This window comes from Microtus oregoni, unplaced genomic scaffold (assembly GCF_018167655.1).
Source record: "Microtus oregoni isolate MIOR12 unplaced genomic scaffold, Mior012 000055F_ref0000237, whole genome shotgun sequence".
In the NCBI taxonomy this organism is placed as follows: Eukaryota; Metazoa; Chordata; class Mammalia; order Rodentia; family Cricetidae; genus Microtus; species Microtus oregoni.
The window spans coordinates 12,330,504-12,355,825 of NW_024543831.1; the positions used below are offsets into that span (position 1 = coordinate 12,330,504).

The 25,322-nt window shown below is 44.0% G+C and overlaps 1 protein-coding gene across 1 annotated transcript in view; it reads right to left on the bottom strand.

Moving 5' to 3' along the window:
- The window catches only part of Etfa (electron transfer flavoprotein subunit alpha), a 66,288-nt gene extending 57,669 nt beyond the window's left edge, over nt 1-8,619 (bottom strand). Inside the window, exon 1 of the mRNA XM_041638547.1 lies at nt 8,448-8,619. Coding sequence (XP_041494481.1) covers nt 8,448-8,486 — 39 coding nt within the window. The 5' untranslated portion in view covers nt 8,487-8,619. The remainder of the gene's footprint in view (nt 1-8,447) is intronic.
- Between the last annotated feature and the right edge of the window lie 16,703 nt (nt 8,620-25,322).

A 25,322-nucleotide genomic window follows, 5' to 3' on the forward strand; every position in this document is an offset into this window, starting at 1 on the left:
GCTGGGAGGAGTTGGAAGCTTGTTTTTTTGTTTATGTTTTTTTTTCTTCTTTTCTCAATAAAAAAAAAAGTAGTATTTCAAAAAAAATCAATATTAAAAAAAAAAAAAGATGAGAAATTGCACCAGAGACAGGAGGAAAGAAGAAAAGACTGGACCTGACCTCATAGGATGGTATAAGAAACTAAGAAAGAAGCACTGGATCAAATGGCACTGTTGCGTGACGTCACTTAACAAAGACATTCAGTGCTCGAACAGGAGTGAAGAGAGCACTGAACAAAGCTAAGCCCAGTGTCGGAGCCCACAGATGTGGATTTGTTCCACCTTCACAAAGGTTAGAGTTCAGGCTTCTTCTTGCTCCTTTAAGGCTAGTCACAGGATGTTTGACCTGGGTGCAGATACCAACAGGATGTTTTGACCTAGGATGTGGTTACTTGGTGCTTTGGGTATTTGAGAAGGTGACTATTTGTTCCCTATCTCTTGGTAAAGACTTTTGTCTTCCCCTCTTCTTTGGGAGGGGTACTTAAGGATCATGAGATATACACAGGGGTGGATTCCATACTCACTGGATTGCTCTCCCCAACTCTATCCTGTGTCTGTCTTTTCTTTTTTTATCTCTGCTTTTTCTGCCTAACATTCCTAAACAACACGCCCATACCCTGGAATGTGCGAACCCTTGGAACTCTTCGAGGCTAGACCCTGTGGCCCCCCTAACACACCTGGGTTTAGAAACTCACAAGGAAGGTATGAATGAAGGGGGGCAGTGATGGTACCCTAAGGCTGCTTATATAACTAATGGTCAGTCTCTGTAGATCTCTGGCCTATTTTGAAGGTTTTAAGTACTATAAGCAACATGGAGAAAACAATCCTCCAAATTAAATAACAGCACAACTTCAGCAGACCAGAATGTCTTCTGCTAAAATAATCTTTAGGGCTGGAATCTGACCAGGCTTTCTTTCACCTGGCTTTCTTGGTCTCCATAAGCCAGATTCAGCCCTACTCTCAACAAGATATGTATCCTTATGCCCCTAAACTATAGCACTTCATTCCCAACCTTCTCCCAGCCTTCTAAATCCCATCTAACTACAATAAAGCAAACCTGGACAGACATGGGCACATACCACCCACCACTTCCAGAGATCAGAGACCTCTCTAGAGAAAGTCGTTCATTAGTAGAAAACTCTCCAAGGTCACACTACCCCAAGAATTAGGGAAGAGGACATAATGCCAGAGGATACTCAGTGGTACCAGCAGATGGCATTTCTTCTCCTTTTCTTCCTTTTTTTGTCTACTCAAAGTTAAAGGAAGAAAAATGATACCTTGATTTCTTGAAGTTTTGTGTTGTTTTGAGACAAGATTTCACAATGTTAAGCTGAACTACATTATTGGTCAGAGGCAGCAACATGCAGGGGAGCCCTAACAACCAGTAGGGACGCTGAGATCTGGAAACTAAAGAATGGGGCTGTAGATTTGCCTGTTTAGACTATGCCCTGGTATGCTAGGACTTTCCCCTGAGTCCCAGGACCTCTTCAGTGTTACACACTATTCTATAAGGAATCCATGTTTCATTTATTATTTATTTATTTGAGGGTTTCTCTTATGTAGCCCTGGCTACTCACTATGTAGACCAGGCTAGCCTCAAATTCACAAGAGAGCCTCTGTCTCCCAAATGCAGAGATTAAAAGGAGTGTGCCACCACACCCAGTTTCACATGTTTTTTTAAATAGTTTTAAATAATCAAATTAATGTGACAGATATTTTGTTTCTATTTCAGCCTCAGAAACACCATATTAAAAATAAAACAATTAGCATATATGACATGAACAGGATCAAAACAATGGTGAGGTCATTGATTTAAAACAAACAACACTAAAAAAAGAACATCTTATTTTTACATATATATTTTTTATGTGTATGAATGTTTGCATGTATGTATGTATGGGTACCACCTGAAACCCACAGAACTCAGAGGAATCTCTAGATCCTCTGGAACTGGAGTTATGGATAGCTGTGAGCTGCTACATGGGTGCTTGGAACTCCAATACTCTTAACCACTAAGGCATCTCTCCAGTCCATGCACACACACACATACCACAGTAAGCATATGGAGGTCAGAGTATAACCAAAGGAGGTTAGTTCTCTCTACCATGTGGGTTCCAGGGACCCATCAAAACACAGACTATAAGGCTTGATGGCAAGCACCTGTACCCACTGCGTCATCTCAATGAACTACATTTTTAACCTAAGAAAAATCTTAGCTGGGTGGCACAGCCCTGGAATCTCAGCTCCTAATGAGTCGAAAATAGGAAGATAACAAATTCAAGGCCAGCCTGGGCAACAAAGTGAGAACCTATCTCAAAGTAAAAAGTAGAAAGAGTGTGGGTATAAAGTTCAGTGGTAGAACACTTGCCTAACATCCCCAGCACCACAAATAATAAAATTATAAAAAACCATCATTTTATTATCATGTAATAAACTTAGCAAACTGAGGTTTACTAGGACTGCAATACACTTTCAGACTTTCCCCAAAGGATTTTATGCTCCCCAAATACCCATTCACTCTTACTCCACTGATCACACTTAATGTGATTAGCAGCACAGATCTCCAGATTTCAACAAACAGGCAGGGACTAGGTCTATCTTGCTTTCCACTATGAATTCAGTATCTACTTTTGTGCCTGGCACATAAGTGGCCTTAATGAATGCTGAGAGACTAAAAAGGTTTCCCAAAGTATCTGAAACCTGAAAAGCAACAATTCCTGGATCACCTGTGAGTTAATCACTATTAGTTACTATTCTCACTGCTGCAACTTGGTAATAAGCAACTTAACGAAAGAAGGATTTGCTCTGGCTCTGGCTTAAGACAGAGCTCATCCGGGCAGGGGAATATGGCAGAATTCAGAGCAGTGGAGCATGCTGCTGGGATTTCTTGCTGGAAGAGCACAGAGAAATGGATGCTGGTGCTCAAGTGGCTTTCTCCCGTTTCCGTTTACTCTACTTAGAACCTCAGCCCATAGGATGCTGCCACCACTTTCAGGGTTATCTCCCTCCTCAGTTAAACAGTTCTATGAACACATTCACAGACAAACCCAAAGACGTGCCTTGTTAATGCACCACGTGGTTTTTTGTTTTGTTTTAGAAGGGTCTCACTATGTAGCTCCTACAGCCTGGAATTCAGTATGTAGAGAAGGTTGACCTCCACCTCATGAGATCTGTGTTTCTGCTTCCTAAGAGTTGGGATTAAAGATTTATGTTACTACACTGGGCTCCCTAATCCAATTAAACTGACAATCCAACTGGTCACCACAAGCATCAAAACACATGTAAGGATACCTAGGCAATACATAACTTGCTAAGTCATTAACATAGATCTCCCGCCATTTTTTCTTTTGCCTGTGATGGGTCTTTTAACAAGCAACATACTTCTTGAGTGTATGGTTTAAAGAGGTCATCACCTTCCCTATACCCTTTAAAAACATCCAGAGATACTCCTATTATCATGCTTCTATTTTTCCTCACTCAGAGAGAGCTGTCTTTCATCTCTACCACAGCACTGAAGCCCGTCTCTTCAGTCACGAATACTCTTGATTAGTTAGTCCAGTGAACACATTTCGGTACTTCTTTTATTCAAACTTAGCACTACTAACCCTGCTTTTATTCTTCAGTTTCTTAGCATTCTTGTTGCTGCAACTGGATGATCTAGACAAACTAACAGATGCTAAATTACAAACTTTACTACCCCAACAAAACTACTCATATCCTAAAGTAGTAAGAGCTCTGTTAACCTATTTCTCCCCTAACCACCTTTAAAAAAGTAAATGGATGAGAACATAGGAGACAGGTATGGAGGGGTTAGACTTTGTTCTGATTTTGTTTCTTAACTAAAAAACAAGAAAACAGCAGAAATGAGCTATAAAATCTTGCTAAATACTATTTAAAGGGATTAAATAATATATAATTAAAGTCTCCTATTCCCATTTTAACATACATTTTGTCATAATAAAATGTACATTACATTTCTGTACTTAAACTTCTTTAACCTCTCTAGTAATAAAACATAGCAGCTTTTAACCATGACTAGAAATGTATGACATTGATTATAATATTAAAAACAGTCAATTTACTTCACTTTAAAAACAGACAAGACTCTTAGTAGACACATTGGCAGGCAGCATAATTTTAATGAAATCACTTTATGTAATAAATTTTGTTTCAGAATCACACAAAAATTGGCTCTCTTCTTTCAAATGAAATTTAAATTTGCATGTGAAACACGGAGTTCAGTATCATTCATCAATGCTGGACAGTGGGCTTGAAAAATGTCCTGTCCTTAATGGTTCACAGCTTCTCAAGCTTCTCCTTCCTGTCTGTTAATGAATTGAATATAGGAACAAGAACACGTAAATGACATCAAAATGTTGCTTCACTTACTACATAAATTTTTTTTGGATCTTACTAATCAGCAAAAATTTTAAAAACAAATTAATAAAATAAACTGAAAGAGACTACTGAAAAAGGGGGAGCATATTAGGGTCAGGTAAAAACCTGGCATAGGGAATTTCCCAGGAATCTACAAAGATGACCCCAGCTAAGCATGGATTATGTAGCCTGACCTGGCCATCTCCTGTTACCAGGAAAGACTTCAAGTGGAGGGAGTGGGGAACCAACCCAGCCACATAACCTTTGACTCACAGTCTGTCCTGCTCCGGTACATGGGATGTACCGGAGTAAAGGTGGCCTAGAGATTGACAGAGTGGCCAACAAATGACTGGACTAGCTTAAAATTCATGACAGGAGAGTAAGCCCCACCCCTAGTACTGCCTGGAGCACCAGGACCCACAGGCTGAATGACCCAAAGACCTAGGATAGAACCAAACAGGACTTGAGGGGGAAATGTCAATGTGATGATGCCTAATGATATTCTGCTATACTCATAGATTGGTGCCTAGCCCTATTGTCATCCAGCAACTGATGGAAACAGATGCAGAGACCAACAGCCAAACATTAAGCAGAGCTCAGGGAATCCTGCAGAAGAGGGGGAGGAAGGATTGTAGAAGCCAGAGGGATCAAGGAGACCACAAGAAAACCCACAGAATCAACTAATCTGGGCTCACAGAGACTAAACCGACTACCAGGGAGCCTGCATGGGACTGACCCAGGCACTCTGCATATATGATACAGCTGTGTAGCTTGGTCCTCTTGTGGGATTCCTAACAGTATGGACAGGGGCTGTCTCTGACTCTTACTAACTTTTGAGACCCTACTTCTCATACTGGGTCAACTTGCTCAGCCTTAATATAAGAGGAGGTGCTAAGTCTTAATGCAATTTGATATGCTATGCTTTATTGATATCCATGGGATACTTGCCCTTCCTGAACAGAAATGGAGGAATGGATTGGGGTTGGGGTGGGGACAGAGGGGGGTAATGGGGAGCTACTGAAGAAGAGAGAGGGGAAACTGGCTAGGCTGTATAATAAGTAATAATAATAATATTAATAATTCATACTATCATTCAGCAAGAACACCAACTAATTGCAAATCCTTAACTATTTTCCTATCTATGCTCTCTATCTCGGTCACTTGGTACAAAATTACTTTCACTAATGGGTGCTATAACATAGTGACTAGAACACCAATAGGCACAGATTACCATGAGTTTCAGGCCAGTCTAGTCTAGACAAGATCTTACTTTAAAAAGACAAAATAAACAAAAACAACAGATAACTGAGGATTTCCTCCAGAAGGACATTGCTTAGTGACAAAAATCAGCCAAAATTAAAGTAGCTTTGATAGTACATGTCATTAGTAAAAACATGTTTTTTGTTTTTTTTTTTTCAAAGAAATCATAGTTAGCTATAGTTAGTTTTGTTTTTGTTTTCTTTTTAAATTTAAGAGTAGGAGTTGGAGAATGCTTAGTGGTTACGGTACTTGCCCAGCAGTATGAGGAACAGAGTCTGAATACCAAAATCTCATGTTAAAAAGGGGGGGGGGCAGATATATTGGTTGCCTGTAATCTCAGACATCAGGGCAACCTTGATAGCTAGTCTACTCAACTCCTGCAAAGATTTGAGATAAACCATTCTGGTTTTATGGTATCATAAATTTATATAAACAGTAACCAGATTAAATTGGTTCCTACTTTATAAATATAGGAGGAACCTGAACATCAAAATAAGGGTGATAAGAATGACAGCCTATTAAATAAGGGTCCCTGGGTCTACATAGGCAAGAGAGGAAGGTTCTTCCTTAGCATAGAATGCTAAGTAATAAATGAAGGAATCATAGATTAGAGAAATCACCATTTTGTATCACAGCATTACTTCTCAATTAAAAATCAAGTGCTAAAATTAGTAGGTGAAAGTGGGAGAAAGAGCTCCACGCAGTTTCACTTTATCTTTGTAATTAGTTAAGAATTACACAGAGGACTACCTGCCATTGGAAAAACCTGGCAAACTACACATAACCTAAGTTAAGATCTTCACTAATGGGACAAGTTAGTGTTGTATGCCTCCTAGTACAATGAACTATTGAGAGCGTAAATCACATCTGACATCCCTGCCAAGAAGACAGGACCCGAGTGCAGTCATGAGGGAAATGTCAGACAGCTACACTGGGTAAGAGTCTGCAAACAGGAGGCCTGTGCTCTATACACATGTCAGTGGCATAAAAGCCAAACTTAGAAGCTTTTCTAACAAAGACTAAACCAGCATGAAAACCAGGCTTGGCTACCTTAGGTGTCCTTTAAAGGACAGGACAGCTGGCAACATGTGACTGTCTGGTCACAAAGTGGCACTATAACACTGGTAAAGGGCATGATTTTGCCAGCTATATTCTCCTTAGCAAAGAGAACCTCCTTAGGGATTTCTTTTATTTGCCTGGTTTTGTTGTACTATGAATCTAACAGAAGGCATGGGGGTCTACTCAGAGTGAATCCCTTAGCCTTATCCTTGTAAAATACCTAGGGAACCATTTAGAATTAAAGGGTAAAACAATGTGTATGTACAGTGAGAGATAAACCAAACTTGTCAACTGTTAAGAGCTGTTGAAATTCAAGGAAGTTCTGGGAATTTTTTTAAAAACTATTTTGGTAACTTTTTTGTAAACTTGAAATTATTTTAAAATTTAAAGATGTGTGTGTGTGTGTGTGTGTGTGTGTGTGTGTTGTGGATCCATTTGAGTGTGTTCCCACCATTTGTTTTGGGCTTGCAATTCAAACCTTAAAAATATCCTTAGTGACCTCGTAGACACTTTGACTTCTAATTTTAAAAATAGGCCAAGGTCACAATTCTTGGTCAAGCACAACGAAGGTTTGGCAATGCTGTCTATGTACGAATACTGGCTATGTGAATTTCTTTTCCCCACCAGCACTACAAACTTACCAAATCCTAACCTCTCTTTACCACAATTATGCTGGGCATAAAATCTATCCACAGAATTGCCTTCCAAGTGCTGCACAGGTCTTCGAGTCAGGATCTAGTGCTTGGCATTTTCCCCCAAAACTTGTTTATTGGCTCTCTAAGGAATGGGGGCTAAAAAACATCTCGTGGGAGAAGATGGACTAGGAACCTGAGGGATGTGTTTAAATTTTTTTACTGGAAGCTGAAACGTTTTATGGAACAAGGCAAGGGCACCAAAAAAAAAAAAAAAATCCTTATACTCCCAAGAAGTCCACAAGTTGTGTTCCTGAGAGAAAAAAAATCCCAGTGGCGACTGGGGGGAAAGGCACTAAGATTAAACAAATAAATCAACGGGTAGAAAAGTTGCAAGGCGTCTGGATAACTTCTGGCACAAGGCGGACGATCTTGTTTCTCTAACCGCCTAAACTGTAAAATGGGCGACCTACAGGCTCCCTAAGTTACCGACTTGGACCTGGTCAGCCTCCACCGGCTGTTCCCTCACAGCACTCAGCCAAACAATGGTTTTTCTCGGTAAGCCCTCGGAAAACAGACAAGTGGTAAACTTTATCACCACGGGGAACAAACATCGAGAATTTCCCACTACCCAGGGCTCCCTGGCTCCCGAGCCATCAGTCTGCAGCTTCTCCAGACTGACTCCCAGGCTGGGCCCCCGGTCCGAGCAGCCGAGCAGGAGTGGGCGTCCGCGCCGCCCCTCCCCCGTGTCGTGGGCAGTGGGCATTCGGGGCAGCCTCCGGGAGCCCGGGCTTCGAACTCTTCCCCGAGAGGCTCCGCGGCGGCATCTGACACCCTGGGGCCGCAAAGAGCCAGCAGCCCCAAAGTGCCCCGCAGGAGCCAGGGTCGTGGGAACCCCGGCTGGGGGGGGGGGGGGGCGACCCGGAGAGGTCAAGGGCGGCGGCTGCAGAACTTTGACCTGGGTCTCAGACACCTCCCGGCCTGTCTGCAGGACTGGTGGGAGCCCGTGACCTCCGCCTGACAGGGTCAGCAGGCTGCGGCTCGGGGGTCACCTGCTCGGCCCTTCCTGCCGGGACTCACCGCCCGCCGGAGCTGCCCAGGCGCCGCCGCTCGGAACATGGTCTCAGTTCTAGTCAGCACAGCTGTACCCTCGGCCTCAGACCCGGAGCGCGCGGGAGCAGCCGCCGCCGGTGACGCGAACGCTCGCGAGACGCGAGAACGAGAGCGGTCGGCCCAGGCCAGGAATGCGGGCTCTCGCGTCCCTCAGGCTCATTGGGCGGTCACGCAGCCAATGAGGAAAGCGGAAAGTTAGAGGCGGGACTTGGGAGTAGGGCAAAGGTAAGGGTGTGGACGGTCGCGCTGGCAGCGTCTGGTCTCGGACTGTCGCAGACCTGCAGTGGTGACAGTGTCTGGACTAACTGGTCAGCTGACCGCAGCTTTCCAGCCGTGCAGAAGACCCCTCGCTCCATTCATTCTTTTCCTTGCTCATTTATTCACGGTATCAGCTCTGCACCTGTAATGTCCCAGAGTGAGGAGAATTTAAACGTGCATTAGGTGTCCTGCCCTGGAGACCTTACAGAACTCCTGGAAAATATGAAAAAAAAAGCCTATTATAAATGATATAAATAAATTAATCGTCGCTACTAGCAGGGAAGGGTCTGTTGAGTTGACGATATTTGAGCTGGACTGAAGATCCCTGTCAGGCTTGTGGAGCTGCAGGGAGAAGGAGGAAGAATGGCTGGAGGTCTCACCAGCAAGCTGGGGTCTGATTCGAGTGAGGGTGGTATAACATGAGGTCCACCCTGATCTTCTCCCCACTTTCTCCTGTCCTTGGGCAGCCCCACTCCCACCTGCTGGCATCAATGCCCGGGGCTGTTAAAATCTCTCTTGCTCTTTGGATCTACCAATCTATCTGCCTTCTGGACTTCTCAAGATGTCCCCCAAAACTCAAGCCCTACCTCACAGGGTGTATTTCACCCTTAAGAGCTGGTTTCTTCACTAAGATCCTCCCCACTCCCCTGCAAGGAGTCTTTATCTTCTTCACTTCCCTTGTTTTTTTGTGAACCAGGTGAGAACCCGTCTTATACAAGACCACCCTTGCAGAGGACTGGGACTGTGCCCACCCTGTGAAGCTGGCCTCTTGAGAAACTGTGATCAGTTTCTCCTTGCAACACAACTCCCAACTGGGCTCAAATCTAAGTACAATTGAAAGAAGAAGAAAAAAAGCATACTTTAAATTTTTTTAAAAGATATTTTTATTGAAAAAAAAGATTTTAATTGAGACATGAGCTACCTCCTCCCTGCCTTCATGACAAGGCAAAACACTAAAGAGGAGAGACTCTCCCCCCCCCCCCTTTGAGATGGCTCTGGCACACCCCAGGCTCCAGTGAATCAGCAGTAGCTGTGCCCAGCAGAGGCACAATGCCCATGGGACATGATAGTTCCGGGCAGAGCAGCAGCAGTGCAAAGGAAGACAGAGAAAATGACCCTCCTCTGTAACAAATAACCAGACTCACTCTGAAGACAGAAGAATGTCCTTGAAGAACTTCAGGAGGGAGGGCACAGATAGATATGTTTCTACATTTACATGGATGTCAAGTACCAGAGACATGTGTATGTGAAGACTGATGTTAGGACCTTGCTCCCTATCAGTGCTGGGAAACTTGTCTTTCCCTCTCTGTTATGAGATGTTTTGGAGGCAGGAGGCATAGTTCCCCTTAGCTGGTTTGTATGTGGTTGCTACTTATAGCAATAACTATACAAAGAACAAAGGAAGGAGGAGAGAAAAGTTACTTTGAAAACTTGACTACTCATTTAGGCACGGCCCCTCCAGGATTCCTGGTGGAAAACAGAGATTCGTGGGACACTCTGGCTGGGAACCACCCTTGACGCTCATTGTCTCCTCACTCTGCAGCACCTCCACTGAGCCTGCGCTAACTGGGTGCCTCATAGGCTGACGACCAAAGTCCATGACCACCAGGCCTTTCTCAAGCCAGGGTTATTGTAGTGTATGCAATGCCTCTTAGATCGCTATTGATCAAGATGGCGGCCTTTCTTCCTGACTTCTGGGTCCTGCACGTAAGTCCCCAGAGTTCCCAGATGACAGCTGTAGCTCAGTAGAACTTGTCAGGTCCAAAGGAAAGGGAGGACAAGCAGCTAACTGTGGTGCCTGTTAGCACACCAGAGTGTCTGCTGGCCTCCAGGCTCACTCAGCACCTGTGGCTCCCCTCAGCTCTTCTCACTCTTCCCCCTTCCCCACTGAACTGCTCCAGCTCCTGGGCTTCCTTCCCCCATTGTCTCATTCCGCCCTGCCATTTTGGCCATAAGCCCTCTTGATACTCTTCTTGATTCTGTGTCCCTCCTCTTCTCTCTCCCTCTCTCTCTCTCTCTCTCTCTCTCTCTCTCTCTCCCTCTCTCTTCCTCTCCCTCTCCTCCCCTTCTCTCTTTCTGTCTCTCTATCTCTCTCTGTGTGTCTCTCTTCGTCTCTCCATTGCCCCTGCCCCATGGCACAGTTTGGTCTCCTGGCCATGTTTACTCTCTTACTTTCTCTCACTGCTCTGGACTCTTCCAGATGCCTCAGGCTGTGCTCTCATATCTACAAATAAAAACCTCCCTCTCAGCCATGCCTCAGAGCAGTCATGTCCTCGCTTTCTACATCTGGTGCCAAAGTGGCAGGGTTTTACGGAAATGATGAAATGACATGCTGGGGGAAGGGAAGCCCAGGAACTGGAGCAGTTCAGTGGAGAAGGGGGAAGAGGGAGAAGAACTGAGGGGAGCCACAGGTGCTGAGTGAGCCTGGAGGCCATCAGACACTCTGGTGTGCTAACAGGCACCACAGTTAGCCACTTGTCCTCCCTTTCCTTTGGACCTGACAGGATTTTTGTTATTGTTGTTTATTTGTTTTCATTTGTTTGTTTTTAGAGACAGGGTTTCTCTGTGTATCACTGGCTGGTGTGGGACAATGGTCTCTATTCTGTCAATTGTATTTTAAATAAACGCTGATTGGCCAGTAGCCAGGCAGGAAATAGAGGTGGGACAATCAGACAGGAAGCAGAGGTGGGTCAATGAGAGCAGGTAATTCTGGGAAGAAGGAAGTCCTAGTCTGCAGTCCTGATCCAGCCACAGAAGAAACAAGATGTGACTGCCTCAACGAGAAAGGTACCAAGCCATGTGGCTAACATAGATAAGAGCAATGGGCTAATATGACTTATAAAAGTTAATAAGCCTGAGCTAATGGGCCAATCAGTTTATAACTAATGTAGACCTCTGTGTGATTTCTTTGGGACTTAACGATTGTGGGAACTGGACAAGACAGAAAACCCCAGTCAACACCTGGCCATCCTGGAATTCCCTCTGTAGACCAGGCTGACATAGAACTCAGAAATTTGCCTGCCTCTGCCCCCTGATTCAAGAGATACTTGACACTCTGAAAGATGTACCCCAGTCCTTGTAAGGTCCTGCCTACAGGCTCTGCTTTAAATGAGCCCTCAGCATGTCGGTCTGCTTATCTATCAAAATAGTAGCATCTGGATTACAGAATGTGTTTGGGATACAGTGATCCTTGATTCGTTTCTGCGGGACCCTGCAGAAAATTACAAGCTCAGCTTGCCCCTCTTTTCACTCTCATTCCGTTCGGGCCACCAGCCCATGGGATAGTGCTGCCTCATTCAGGGTGGGTCTTCACCCTTTAGTTAAACCTCTCTGGAAGCTCCCTCACAGAATTGCTCTGGGGTTCAGCTCCTGAGTGATTCTGAATCCATGTGTGTCATTAGTGCTGGCACAGGCTGGGTAATGACAAAGGCTGGCTGAGTGAGCTAGTCCAGGCATTATTGTCTTGATGACTTGGTTCTTCTACCAAGATGGATTCTTCCATATGCTCGTCTTCATGTCTCTGCCCCAATCCTTCTTGTCCCTGGCCTTCCAGTCATCTAGCCTCTGCCCCTCCAGGATGCTCAAGCATACCTTTCTGAAGTTCTAGCTCTTAAAGCATCTTCCTTCATGACCGTCTTTCAAAACTGTGCCCTAGTACGGCTGTAGCGCACCTGCTATGTTCAGTCCGCATTCACATACTGAAAGACTCCCCCTAAGCCACATAAGGGATTTCTCCTCTTGCTAGGAGGTTTTTAAAGGGCTCTTCTTAAAGCTATAGTGTTTCCTGGGACTGGTATAGCAGTGCTCATGGGGACTAGGCCACCAGCCTTGCACATTGCTGTGCCTTCTGCTTCTACTTGTACTCATTTCTAAATATACCAGTTCCTCCCTAGAATGGGTTGCTTCAACCTACCTGATACTATGATTTACTGGTCTTATGGATCCCACCTCATGATAGTGAATGCCCAACATTTGGTCACTTGATGCCCTATAATTAAGCCTAGTATTACACCAGAAGATTGTTTGTTGTTATTTAATGATGTTTTTGTTTTATGTTTTGAAGGTCTATAAATCTCTACTTCAGATGTCGTGATTTGGCACATACCACAGGGGGTTGGGTGATGATACTCCAGAGAGTTTGCCATAAAATCTTGATGGAAACATGAACGGCCAAGTAGCAGGACTGTCTGTACTGCAACCTAGATCCCCTGCACTGAGCTCACGCATATCCGTCAGCCTTCTGTGTCACCTCATATGTGAGTTGGAACAGTATTTTCAGGTGTAGAACACACTGTATTTAGAGCCCAGAGAGGGTTATCAGGCATAGAGTTCCTTCTTCATCTTGGGAAGTACAAGGTGTAATATTTGTCTTTTCATTTGGATGGGATAGCCTAGCATGCCCCTGTCTTTGGACCCCTAAGTATCTTACGGTGCAGCGAGTCCCTGAATCTTTAGAGCAGAGGTTCACAATCTTTGGGTCACAATCATTTCATAGGGTCTCATATTAGATATCCTGCATATCAGATATTTATATTATGATCCATAACTAGTAAAATGACAATTATGAAATAGTAATGAAATAATTTTATGACTAGGGGTCACCCCAACATGAGGAACTATATTAAAGGGTTCTAGCATTAGGAAGGTTGAGAACTGCTGCTTTAGAGGGTTTGCACACACACACACACACACACACACACACACATCTGTGTCAGATGAATGTCTCTAATGTGCTCTCCACTTTTTGCCCATCTGGCTGAATTAGAATGATGTCATAAATGTGGTGGTTCAACGTTCTGCAGTGTGTCCAGATGGTCTAGATCTCTTCAGGCTGTTATGACAGATGCTAAAAGTTAGCATAGCCCTGGGGCAAGACTGTAATATAGTGTTGCTTATTGTACTTGGATGAAAACCATTTTGAATCTGCTTTTCTCACAGGGCTAGAACGCACTTGCCAAATGAGTGACCACTAAAATGGATTTGCTGCTATGTTCATCTCCTCTGGTAAAGATGCCAGGCTAGGCGTGGTGACTGCTGGACAACTGCCGCTTGAACGGGTTTGGCTGCTCTGCTATCAGTCATTATCCTCCAGGTTCAGTTTGGTTTCTTCAGGGACAACACTGCTGATGGAAATGTGAAATGACCCTTAAAGGTTACATTCTGATGTTTGTTTTATGGTGTATCGTCAAGGAGATCTTTTCGTTTTATACGTGGGTCTTGATTGACTATTAACAATCCCTAGTCTCCTGTAACATTTTTATAGAACAGCCTAACTACCCCTTGAGCTATTTTATTTGTTGTTACTATTCTCTCCCCCAAATATCTTGAAATGTCTAGCATGTTACATACCAGGAGCACACAACTCCAGTTCAACACTCGTATATCCTCTAGCAGGTGAAGTACCAACATACGCTAAAGGTATCTGTGTTCCGGTTACCAGATGTGGTGGGATTCTCAGTGCCACTGCACCAAAAAAATATATATCTGAAGCCCCATCTTGTATTGCTTGCTTTTTTCTGACAGTTTTGTACTCTGGTTTTTCTAGAAAGCAGGGTCCAAAAAAAGGCTAAAGTACATATCAAGCTATGCTCTAGGATCCATTTGAGTGTTAGGGATGTAATAGAAGCAGAATTGGGCAGAGGGAGAAGCTGGGATAGTTAGTAAGTTGAGCAATAATCCAGAACAACACAAGTCATCCTGTTGTTGAACTAGATAGCAAGACATTGTCTATCCATGCTGAAAGATGTATGTGTACATTACAGACCAAACACTTACTACAATAGTCTTCATAGACCAACCATCAGAAGAACTAGAGAAATGGCCATGGACTGGAGAGATGGCTCAGTGGTTAAGAGCAGGCAATGTTCTTTCAAAGGACCCGAGTTTGATTATAAGCACCCAAGTCAGGCAGTTCACAGCTGCCTGTAATGCCAGCTTCAGGGGGAAACTGATACCTCTGTGGGCACCTGCATGGATGTGCACACACCCCATAAATACATGCACATAATTAAAAATAATAAAAATACATTTTAAAAAATTATGTTTAAGGACAGAAATCACATGATCATCTCAACAGATGCAGAAAAGCTCTTTGACAGAGTTTAGCATCCCTTCATAGTAAAGTCCTGGAAGAAACGGTGAACAAAGGGAACAGACTCAACATAATAAAGGCTGTATGTGACACACCTAGAGTCAGCATTATTCAATGGGAAAATGGGAAGACTTCCTTGAAAATAAGGAGCAGGATATTGTAGTAGGAGTGGCGGGCTGCGTTCCTGCCCAGTTCTTGCACTGCTAGCTTTATACCCGAAATAACAACACACAAATTGTATTCTTTTAAACACTGCCTGGCCCATTAGTTCTAGCCTCTTATTGGCTAATTCTCACATCTTGCTTTAACCCATTTCTAATAATCTGTGTAGCACCACGAGGTGTGGCTTACCAAGAAAGATCTTAACCTGCGTCTGTGTTGGATGGGAGCATCATGGCAACTGCTTGACTTGGCTTCTTTCTCCCAGCATTCTGTTCTGTTTACTCCGCCTACCTAATTTTCTGTCCTATTAAAGGGCCAAGGCAGTTTCTTTATTTAACCAATAAAATCAACACAAAACAGAAGACTCCCACATCAGGATATGAATGACTGCTCTCATTGCTCTTATTCACTTTAGTGTTTATTGTTTTCAATGCATCAATAAGACAAGAGAAAGAACTCTCAAATTTGATAAACACCTTTGGCAAAGTTGTAAAGCACAAAAGCCAAGTTATAAAAAAACAGTAGTTTTCTATATATCATTAATAAACTTTTACAGAAAAACCCAATTCACAATAGCCTTAACATATGTAGAAATAAGCCTAACAAAAGAATTATAGAACTTCTCAATGAAATCTTTTGGGCTCCAGAGAAACAAGACACTAGAAGATGCACAGACTGAGGTACTCTGAAAGTGGCTGCTACTGAAAGTACCAAGCAGATTCAGTGCATTCTACATCCAAATCCAAGTGACATCTCTACAGAATTAGTGAACCAAAATTCAAATAGGAGCATGAAAGGCCCTAAAGAGCAAAACCAAACGTATGCAGAAAACACAGTGCTGGGTGTATCATGATGCCTGGTCTCAAACCAGCTTGTGAGCCAGAGTGGCCATGAACCACAGTAGTGGTTCAAAAACAGATATGCCAGTCAACGCAGTGGGATAGAGGCCAGAAGAGATGCACACAATCACAGCCATAAAGCTGTCAAAGACGTGAATCCCACAACCTCCTCAGCAAGTATGACCGGACAGCCATGTGTATGAGAATGAAACAAGATCCTTATCTCCCTCTTTCTCCAAACAAAAATTATTTCAGAGGCTTCCGTGTAAGTTCTGAAGTGATGAAACTTCTGGAGAACACAGATAAGACAGCTGAAGACACAGGCTTAGGCCACAGCTTCTGGAAAAGGACTCCAGGAGCACAGGACACAATCCCAAGACTCGACAAATGGAGAGAGACGAAGTCAAAAAGCCTCTGCACAGCAAAGGAACGAACACCACAGCTCATGGCATGGGAAAGAACTGGGGCTTGGGTTTGGCTAAGTAACAGAGCTCTTGATTCACAGCCCCACAGCCCCAGTTCAGTCCCCAGTGCCACAATAACAAAGCCCAGCAAAAAGCAAGCAAACCAAAACAAAGAGAAAAGATCTTTGGCTATTAGCTATATATAAAGCTAGACCAGGAATTAATATTTAGAATAGATGTGAACTACAAAAATCAAACAATAAATGGACTCATGAATGGATAGACTATTCTCCAAAGATATACAAGCGACAGCCTTAGCCATTATGAAAATACAAATTCAAAACATCCTGGATCAGGGGGTGATGGCCCTTTTAATCCCAGCACTTGGGAGGCAGAGGCAGGAGGATCTCAGTGAATTTGAGGCCAGCCTGGTCTACAGCAAGAGCTCCTGGACAGCTAAGAGTACACACAGAAACCCTGTCCCAGAAAAACAAAAGCTAACAAAAAAAAATGCTTTGGGATTCTATCTCACCTTAGTCAAATGGTTATTACAAAGGAAACAAAGGACAATGAATACTGTAGGGAAAGAGGAGTCGTGATTCACTGCTGGGAAGAATGTATACTGGTGCAGCCACTATGGAAATCAATATGCGATTGCTTCCAAACTAAAAATGTAACTATAATATGACCCAGCGATTCCACTCTTTCATACCAGCTCAAAGGACGTTAAATCAGGATACCATAGAGATACTTGTCCACTCATGCTCATTGCTTCCCTACTCACAATAGCCAGGAATGGAACCAGCGTAGATGTCCGTCAGCAAATGGATAAAGAAAAAGTGGCACATATACACAATTGAATTTTATTCAGCTGTAATGAAAATGAAATCATGATATTTGAAGAAGAATGTGTGGAACTGGAAGTCATTACATTAAGAAAAATAAACCAAACTCAGACAAGCACAGCATTTTCTGTCATGTATAAAACCTATATTTAAACATATGGGCAGGGGAGGACTGGCAAAATCATGAGAAGGCAAAATCTTAAGGAACTGGGGAGTGGCAGCATTATTCATGATAGTCAACAAGGGAAAACAATGTTCTTCAACTGATAAATAGACAGAGTGAGATATAGCCATAAAATAAATAATATGTCGTGAAGTACTGATACCTGGAGCAACATAGATGAAAAGATTGTGCTAACAGTATGGTTCGCTTCAGCAGTCAACTTGATGTAAACCTAGAGTCATCTGGGAAGAGGATTCTCAGTGGGAAGACTTCCCTCTATCGGATTGGCCTGTGATATGTGTGGAGCATTTCCCAACTGCTAACTGACCCAGGGTGGTCCAGCCCACTGTGGCCTGTGCATCCATCCCCAGCCAGGTGGTCAAGAAAGCTAGTGGGGGGATGGAGAGATGGCTCAGAGGTTAAGAGCATTGGCCACTCTTCCAGAATACCCGGGTTCATTTCCCAGCACCACATGGTGGCTTACAACCACATGTAACTCCTGTTCCAGAGGATCTGGTACTCTCGTGTGGCCTCACCAGGCACTGCATGTACAGGGAGTGCAGACACACGTGCAGGCAAAGCATCCATATGTTACAGTCACTACTGTCTCTCATCCATACATTACACTCCACTCCTGTCTATCTGTAAGAGTCTGGTTAGTTACAATTCACTCCTATGACTGTTCCAGAATGTCTGGATAAGACAGAGGCTCAGAGGTTTGTCTAGAAGCTCTGTTTGCACAGCACAACCAACCTACTGTTTTTACTAAGCTTTCGGAAGCTCATGACGACTCCATGGTCCTGTTTCCAGGTGGTCCTTCCTTCAATTTGCTGTGACCTAGAGAGAAATAGATATGGATTCCTTCTATTTCCATGCTCATGTGTATTCTCAACAAGAGTTACTTTGCTTTTCTAAAGACAGGGCATGAGGACGGGCTTACCTTCTGGCGACTTCTGCCAATAGGACTCCTTTATTTGATCTGAAAATACGCACAGGTGCTTTCCACTGTGCCACATGCAGACGCTCGGCTCGGCTCCACCCCCCCCCACTCCGCCCCCGCCGCCCCCGTCGCCCCCGTGTGTTGTCATCTCTCTGTTTGAAAAGCATGACCGTGAAACCGAGCCTTTATAGGCTATGCAAACAGCTCCCCTTGGTGTATTTTTAATAATTGTGAGTCTCTGAGTCTTATTATTACCAGATGTTGAAATCCCGAATGGTAACAGAGCGACAGACTTAAAGCTGAGGTTGTTTGAGTGGGAGAGATGTAATAACTCTGTTCTCGCAGGGAGAGCAGGTGCCTGACCCGGGTGTGCATCCAGTGTTTTCCGGGTTCAGCTGAGGTGTCCACACAGGTTTCTCAGTCCCGTTGGCGTTCTATTCAGGGTAGTAAATGGTAGGAGGGGGAGGCCCGCAACTTCTGCACAGGCTGTGGGTGAAAATGTGTGCTGGTTCCCCGTTCATGACCATGACAACACGCCTTTGTGGGAAATGACCAAAAAGAAGAAAACTGTGCTCGAGATTTTAGAGTTCATAGTGCATAGCCTGTTGGCTCCTTTGTTTTGGGGTTGTGGTGTGGCGAAGAAGGAATTGTGGCACAGAGATAGAATTGTGCTCTCCTTGTGGTGGCTAGGAAGCAGAGGAGGGAAGACACAAAGGGGTTAGAACCGGACACACCCTTTAAAAGGCCTCTCCCTGTGACTTGCTTGCTCCAGTTGCCTCCGCCTTTAATTAATGAATCTATTGATGAAGCTAGCACCTCTCAGAAGCTCCACTGACTGGGTCTAAGATATTAGGACTTGAACCTTTGGGAGGTTACCTCATACCTAACTGACAGTGTCACCTGTTGCTGCTTAACAAACAGCTCCACCTCCCCATTCAGTGGCGTCAAAGACCACCTGTCATCCAGTGTTTGAAGGTGTGTTGTCCCGGAGTGGCTTAACTGGCGCTGTGGTTCAGTATCTCCTATCAAGCTGTATTCATGTAGCAACCAGGGATGCAGTCTCTAGAGCTCAAACAGGGTTGGAGAACAGCTTCCGGCTCACTGTTCTGCTGTTGACTGGAGGCTTAACGTCCTTGTCATGTGGTGCTTCCTGCCCTCCCCTCCTTGTCTTTTCTAACCTAAATTTAGGATTATATGCCATTATAATTGCTAAACTCTACTAGTGGCTTTAATCAGACCTGGAACAATCTAGGGAGCAAAAGAGAGCAAGAGGCTGGGATCCCTGGGCACCATCTTGGAAATGGCTCCCACCAGCGTATAAAGTATGTAGAAGGACACCCAGACACCATCAACAGCTGCCTATGGGGCATTCACCGTGTGCTTAGACCGTTATCTTAGTTTCTTTTGTTGTTACTATGATAAACACCATGACAAAAGCAACCTAGGGGAGAAAGGATTTATTTTAGCTCCTAATTCCAGGTTAAAGTCCATTATTGCTGGGAAGTTGAGGCAGCAAGGATTTGACGCAGCCAGTCATATTACATCCACAGTCAAGAGCAAGGAATGAATGAACATACATATCGTCATGTATTTACCCTTACACAGTTCAAAGTCCCTTGCATAAGGAATGATGCCACCCACAGTGGGTGGGTCTTCTCACTTCAATTAATGGAAGTAAGACAGTTACCTACAGACAGGCCCTCGGATCAGCCTGATGTAGACAATCCCTCACTTAGCCTCTTCCCAGGAGATGCTAGATGTGTCTGACAATTAAAGCTAACCCTAAGCTAGGCTTAGGAACACAGATGTAGTACTTGCTCTCAAGAGCTTATGTTCTAGAGCTATGGGGAATGTTCCAGAAATAGACATCTTCTCCCCACGAGAAAGAGAAAAAGGCGCTCCCTTAAAAGGCACCGTTGGTAATTAAAGTATTACCACGATCCCAGTGCTTGACAGAGTAGTGTCTACCTTCGCCCGCCCTGTGGTAATCACAAGTTCAGAGGACTGCAATTTTCAGTTTAGAAGCTGAAATTTCCAGTAAAGACCCCAGTGGGACTGATGACAGACAATAATCATGAGAAAAAGACATGCTAGGCAGATAGTGCCAAGCTGTACAAGTCTGCCGTGGCTTATTTTTCAAAACTGGTCTTTTAGGTTCTGTTTTAATATAGTGGTACATCAATAAGAAGTGTGTGTGTGTGTGTTGTATGCTTGTATGTGTGCCTGTGTAAACGTGAACACGTGTATATAGAAGCCAGATGTCTATGTTGTCCTCGATCTCCACCTTATGTTTTAAAGATACTGGCATTTTGGTCAGGAGAGTCCAAGAGACTCCCACGCAATACAGGCCATTGCTGTAGTCATTGGTTGCTCTCTAGAAAATAGTAAGATCGCACTGCTGAAGACTGCACATGTTTTGAATACAGGACTTGGAGAAATCCTTTGGCTCTGACATGGAAGCCTCCTTCCTAAGGAAGTACCTGAAGGAGCCAGGCAAGCTGACAAGGGAGAAAACTGACTACAGAGAATCAGGGCAATGCCCATGAACCACAATAATGATCAGGAAGGCAGGATGTCTCTAAAGGTGCAATAGTGGTACTTATATCCTGGCATAATCAGCCACCACTTAATTGGACTTAAGTCCCGCTCAGTCGGAGGTAATTCATGTCTGGTACTGTCAATCTAGCCAACCAACCTGGACGAGAATCTGCTACTGCCACCTTCCTAAATCACAGTTTCTACTACATTCTACCCGCTTATCCTTATATTCACAGATAAGTGTAGCTCTCAATTCTCATCAAAGAGGCTGGTTTTTTGTTTTCGTTTTTACTTTTTTTTTTGCCATTACAGAAAGCCACAACTGGTCAAAATGCAGAGAACTACTGACTTTGGGGTCCAGATCTCCAATAATACATCTACAGCACAATCCTTATAAGTTAGAACCTAGGAATGCTGAAGAAGAGGGGATGGGAAGATTGTAAAAGCCAGCTAGGGCTTCTCCTGGGAGAGAATATCTCTTAAAAAAATAAAAATATGAAAGGGAGGGCCCTCCTCACATTAATCATTGATCAAGAACACGTCCTATAGGCTTACTAAGATGGCCTCTTCCCAGATATGTCTAGGTTTGAGTCAAGTTTAAAAAAATCAACCAGCACAGCCAGGGAGTCACCTCCTCCTCCTCCTCCTCCTCCTCCTCCTCCTCCTCCTCCTCCTCTTCCTCCTCCTCTTCCTCCTCCCCCTTCCCCTCCCCTCCCCCTCCCCCCCCTCCTCCTCCTCACAATTGTTCACACAGACATGGCCCCAGCACATGGATGAGACATTTAACCCTCAGAAGAAACCCAGGGTGGGTACTATTGTGTTTTCTTCTCTTCATCAAGGCGCAAGTGGTTAAGGAACACCATTTCACAGAGCCCTCAAGTGGGAGAGCTGGACCCCTGCCGGCTGTACTCGATGCTTGAACCCTGACTCCAAAGCCCTGAGACAGCACTGTGCACGCCAACCAAGGTTTCTTTATTTTTTTAGCCCACCTCCTGCTTCTGCTCATCTCCACGTTCCAGCTGTGGGTATTACCAACCAAGTGTTAGTGTAAGCACACGGTAAAATGTTTAACTTGTATTTCCTTAGTACAGCTTCTGGCACAAGGACCACTAAGTCAAAGAGTTAGAGTTTGAATTCTTCAATAAACTTGGCTAAATGATTTCAGAATGCTTACCACCTACCTGGTGTGCCCTCTGCAGGCTGTCAGAGAACCAAGTCCCTACTCCTTGCCCACACAGAATTTTCAGGTTTTTGTTTTTTCAAATATTTGTTAGTGTGAGAGACAAAAAAACAAAACAAAACAAAAAACTACAACAGGCAAGGCATACGGTTAAAGCCTGTTGCTTCTTTGACTTCCAATGTGGCACAATACCCTAAAGTGACCCCCAGTGAGCCATCCCTTATGTTCTAGTATGCTTCCTGTGATAAACACTAAGACCAAAAGCAACTTGGGGAGGAAAGGGTTTATTTCATCATACACTGTTGGTTCACAATCCATCATTTCTGGAAGTCAGGGCAGGAACTCAAGGCAGGAAACTGGAGGCAGAAACCATAGAAGGATGCTGCCTACTGACAGCTTCTCTGGCTCTTGCTAAGTTAGCTGTCTTATATGGTCCAGGCCTCCCTGCCCTAGGGTGCCTCCCACTGTGGGCTGGGACCTCCCACACCAGTCATTAAGACAGGGCCATAGGCCAATCTGATTGGACAATCCTTCCGTTGTGGCTCCCTCAAAATGATTCTAGGAGGTGTCAATATGACAGATAGAGCTATCTAGGAGACCTTTGTACAATACCCTTAAATAGTTGTGAGTTTCCTCCCTTTCCCCTGATGAAGAGAATCTACAGGAAGGGAAAGGATTTTTCAGAAGTTGTTAGAATCCCTAATCAGTTGAACTTTTGTTAAACAAAAGGGAGATTACCTACATACATAGTCAGGTAAGTTCTTCTAGAGGGTGGCTTAAAACTAGAACCATAGTATCTTTTTGTATGTCTCTCTGTATTCTGTCTGTCTGTCTCTCTTTCTGGCATTGAAGATGAAAGCTGACTATCATAAAATAAAACCGTAAGGACATGACTTCTGTCACCAGTCTGAGCGAACCTGAAAGTCAGTGTTTCCTTAGTCAGGCTTCGATATGACAAATACATCAGCCACCTCCTGGGTCTCAACCTTGTGCTACCTGGAACAGAGAGCCCATCTCAACCAAGCCCAGCTTCTGACTTATGGAAACTGTAATATGAGGCTGGACAGATGGCTCAGCGGTTAAGAGCACTTGACTGCTCTTTGAGTGGTCCTGAGTTCATTCCCAGCAACCACCTGGTGCTCACAACCATCTGTAATGGGATCAGATTTCTTCTTCTGGTGTGCATGAAGACAGACCATTCATATACATAAAATACATGAATAAACAAACTTTTTTTTAAAAAAAGAAACCTGTAAGGTAATGACTGCATTGCTTTAAGCCACTGTATATGCGGTGATTTGTCACACAACGTAGATAACCAACCCTTACAAGACTGCAGGTCTTCCATGTTGATCAGAGGTTTTCTTCCTTCGAGCCTGTTCTTGTTGTCTGTCTTACTGGTGGTTGAATTCTTTGTGTGTTCTGGAGACTTCCATCAGGACACCCACCCCTTGTCTGTGGTAAACAGTGACTAGCTGCAATCTGTGTGTCTTCTTGACGGTGTCACTCAGAGGGCCAGGCTCAGGGGCACACTCATGCTTACATGCACCCCATGTTTGTATCATTCCTTTGAATCTTGAATTCACTGAAGAAGATTTGGGTGAATGGTGTACAAAGCAATCTATCTGCAGATGTATCAACAATGTCTACCAGGTCGGGGATGAGATGCTCAGAGACGGTGCAAGACTGCATGCTAGGGGGCCTGGTACAGTCTCCAGCATGCAGGGCTCGTCGATCATATGGTCATTCCGTTTGTATTTAATAACTATCAAGTAAAAAGTTCAGTTTTGCCTCTTAAGAAAACATTACTTATTCTTTTGAGAATTTCATACATGTGTACCGTGTTTACATCATTCCCATCCCATACTCTCTCCTCTCCAACTCCTCCTATGTCCCCATCTCAAAGTCATAGTTATTGTTCCTTGTGTATACATATGTCTGTATGCACCCATACAAGCTGCTGTCCATATTACACAGCTTTAGAGCTGATCACTTAGGATTGGCTGACGTTTCGGTGGTCAGCAATGGTGGAGCCTTGTGAGATTTCCTCCACAGTCACTGGCAATGTGGCTTTCCCTGCCTATCCAGTCAGTCCCCCTGGTCTGCCTTAATCTACTGACTGTTTCCATGCATTTGAGTGTCTCATAAACAAAATGTTTTTTGTCTTTGATCAACTTATAAGCTTACTCCCTTCTCCCAAAACCTTTCACCTTCACTTTGTCTTCAGAATTATTTAGTCAAACTCCACTGGCAATTTAATTATATGTATACTATACTGCCTTGTTTTTATAACTTTAATCATCTATTGACTAACTGGAGGAGAAACCATCTCCTATGACTCAGACCACAGCATGCTTCGACACTCTTAGACATTTGCTTTCTTTCCTATGACCCTGGCTAGGACAACTTTCTTCATTTTGACCTAAGACATTTCTTGTTGAATTAATGACAAGATTTTTAGTATTTTTGTTTACAGTATACTAACTTCTAGAATATTTTTATTATTGTTCATTGCTACCTTATAGCAGAGAAACTTATTTTTCCTTACTTAAGCCATCGTGAGTTGTCAGAGATTGACAAGCAGTAATGCCTGGGGCGGAGGCAGGAGCTCAGCAGTGGGGAGCTTGGCTGGCATGGATGAGGCCCTGGGTTCCAGTCCCCAACACTACAAATAAAAGTTACAAACTGCGACACTGCTTCTGTGTCAGGAAAGAAATAACAAACTTCGCTGTAAAATATAGACAAGGCAAACGGGTTTGTTTCTTCTAGAGAGCTCCTTCATTTAACCCTTTATTACCACCTACTGTTTGCACCTGTGCTGCCGAGTCAAGGCCAACAAGGGCATCCTGACTCCTGGCTAGTGACTGCTTCAGAAATAGGCAACTCTTTCTAGTTTGGGCTGGTGAAACAGAAAAGAGGTTTTCTGGGTTCTGAAAACAAGGCATCTTTTCCCACTGGTTACAGACAATGAGGAATTTGCCTGGTCCTACCATTTTGGCAGCCAGTTTAAGGCCAAAAATAAGAACAATACCTAGCAGGGAGCCAGGTCTGTAGACAACAGAGAAACAACAACAACAAAACAAAAACTGTTACTTTTCCCCCTAGCAACAGAGGTTGCTAGGAAGGGAACCACACCTCCCCTTGCTGCCTCTCCCTTCCCTTCTCTAAACTCACCATGCTTGTAGCTTTTTCTCCTGTGAACAAACTCAAATACCACCACTGGCGAACAGCAGGCCTTACTCTGTGGCTGCCTGCTATCTGGTTTCACCTCCTCCCTTTCTGTTGAAATCCCATGGAGGGCAGGGCCAGCCCTCAAGGATTAGCTAGCCTCCTGGCCCTGGGCCTACTTGCAAGGTCTTGACAATGCCGGCTTGATGCTGTAGGTGATGAGGAGCCTGAGGGTGATAAATCTCTTCTCTCCA